The following is a 2,202-nucleotide window of genomic DNA, read 5'->3' on the forward strand; positions in this document are numbered from 1 at the left end:
ATAGATAGATAGATAGATAGATAGATAGATAGATGGACAGACAGATAGATAGATAGATAGATAGATAGATAGATAGATAGATAGATAGATAGATAGATAGATAAATAGATAGATAGATAGATAGATAGATAGATAGATAGATAGATAGATAGATAGATAGATAGATAGATAGATAGAGAGATAGATATGTCCGAGAGATGTATGAAGCTGGTAGATAACTCCGTCGCTACTTAAAGTTTCACAATCTAGCTCAATCATTCAGATGACAACATGAAGTGAGAGCCAAAACGATATGCCTTAGGTTTCGTTTTATTTTATTGCTTTAAAAATCACATCTCAATGGGTAAATTCCGTGTAACAAGTAGCGAAGAAATGATTTACCAGTTTTGTATTAATGAATACTCTCCTTAGACACAACAAAATATTAATGAATAATTATACTCTATGACATGTATGCAGAGTACTCTTTCGTTTGTAAAGCAATAAGAAAATGCGAGCGCGCGTATTTGTGTGTGTGTGTGTGTGTGTGCGCGTGCGTGTGTGTGTGCGTGTGTGTTAAAAGTTGAACAATTTATTTGTATACTGCTATTTAAGTTGCATGACATATAACCAGTGTTTAGATCTCCATTGTGCATCGTTATATATCAAAAGAGAAAAATGTGAAAAGAACTGATGTGCTACAGTCCAATTTTCCTTTTACTTATCTCAGTAGTAAGAAAGATCACAGAATAAAAAGCAAGAGATCGGTGATATTGGTTCATGAATTATCTAATTATATCTTGAAGATTATGACCGAACTATGCAATTAGTGCCAGGTAAGTTCAGAATCATACAGAATCTCTGATGAAGTGAAGATCTAGAAACCTTACCTGGTCCAGATTGCGTAATTCAACCTTAATCTTCACAGAAACACGTGTAAGATAATGTAATTAAATAAGTTATGAATCAGCTCTGTCTTGATTTTTCTGTTGTATGTATGCATTTATATATTCATCCGTTTGTATGTGACTGTGATGAGCAAAGGCAATCATCATCATTATTATGATTTCATTTGTAAGTTGTCTTTTCACCTATTTCCTCAAATATCATTATTTATTAATATTATGAGTTGTTTTTTTTTGTTTATGTTATCAGTATAATTGTCACTACTGTTTTCTTTTTTTCATTCTTTATTTGTTTGTTATAACATTGGAACAAAGCCACAAACTTAAACAGTGTACAAGAACAATTATTGATACTATAATAACTGATATTTATTTTATCAACTTCTTTAAGATGAAAAGCAAAAGTAAACGGTAGGAATCGAATTCACACGGCAAGTGTACGCCACAAGATACGAGAAAACTATTTCTCCGTCTCGTTGGATATCCCATCTATCCACGCTACTGATCTTGATACTTATAATATAACCATCAGGTGAAACGGTTTCTTTTGAATATAGCTTGAATTTGAAATAGCTTTCATTCAATAACTAATTATTTATTTATTTATTTATTTATTTATTCAAGGTAGTTGGTCATACTTGGAACCTGGAGGTAAGTCGAATTCTTTTATTTTTTGATTGTCATTGGCTGTTGTTACCGTTGTTTCTGAAATAGTTGTTGTTTCGATGTTGGCTATCTCTGATTGAACAGACTTATTCTAAAAGGCATTCTATCCACGACCATCTCGGCTTTCTTTCAATTGTTGTATACCTATGACTCCATTAAACAACGTGACCTTTATCGTTTAAGACAATACGATGTGATTTGAGAAATATTTGGTTGCTTTTTCTAGCAGGTCAAGAGATCATGTAAAACACCTCCTCATTGTTATTTCAAGCCATCATTGGTTGTCACTGCTATTGTATACTCCTGGCGTGCTCCCGGTGTGCTCTCTCTCTTTGGTATCGAGCTAAATGGTCAGACGTTGGCATATAAACGCATAGAACAACAATACTAATCTGCTGATTGTTGTTGTAGTTGTGTTATGGATCTTGTTAAATTTCTTCCAGCCACTTGAAGTCTTTCAAATTTTCGCCAGATTATTATTTATTATTTTTTAACTTATTATTAATTTCTAGCAAAAATGAATGCGCTTTTCGTCATCAACGTGCAAAACTACACCAAACTATACTCTTTTTACTCTTTTTACTCTTTTACTTGTTTCAGTCATTTGACTGCGGCCATGCTGAAGCACCGCCTTTAGTCGAGCAAATCGAAA

At 32.9% G+C, this 2,202-nt stretch overlaps 1 protein-coding gene across 1 annotated transcript in view; it reads left to right on the forward strand.

Moving 5' to 3' along the window:
• LOC106883919 (carbonic anhydrase-like) overlaps positions 1 to 2,202 on the forward strand; it is a 49,261-nt gene that overhangs the window by 18,961 nt on the left and 28,098 nt on the right. The window contains exon 2 of the mRNA XM_052968443.1: positions 1,509 to 1,535. Coding sequence (XP_052824403.1) covers positions 1,509 to 1,535 — 27 coding nt within the window. The remainder of the gene's footprint in view (positions 1 to 1,508; positions 1,536 to 2,202) is intronic.

This window comes from Octopus bimaculoides, chromosome 6, assembly GCF_001194135.2.
Source record: "Octopus bimaculoides isolate UCB-OBI-ISO-001 chromosome 6, ASM119413v2, whole genome shotgun sequence".
Lineage (NCBI taxonomy): Eukaryota > Metazoa > Mollusca > Cephalopoda > Octopoda > Octopodidae > Octopus > Octopus bimaculoides.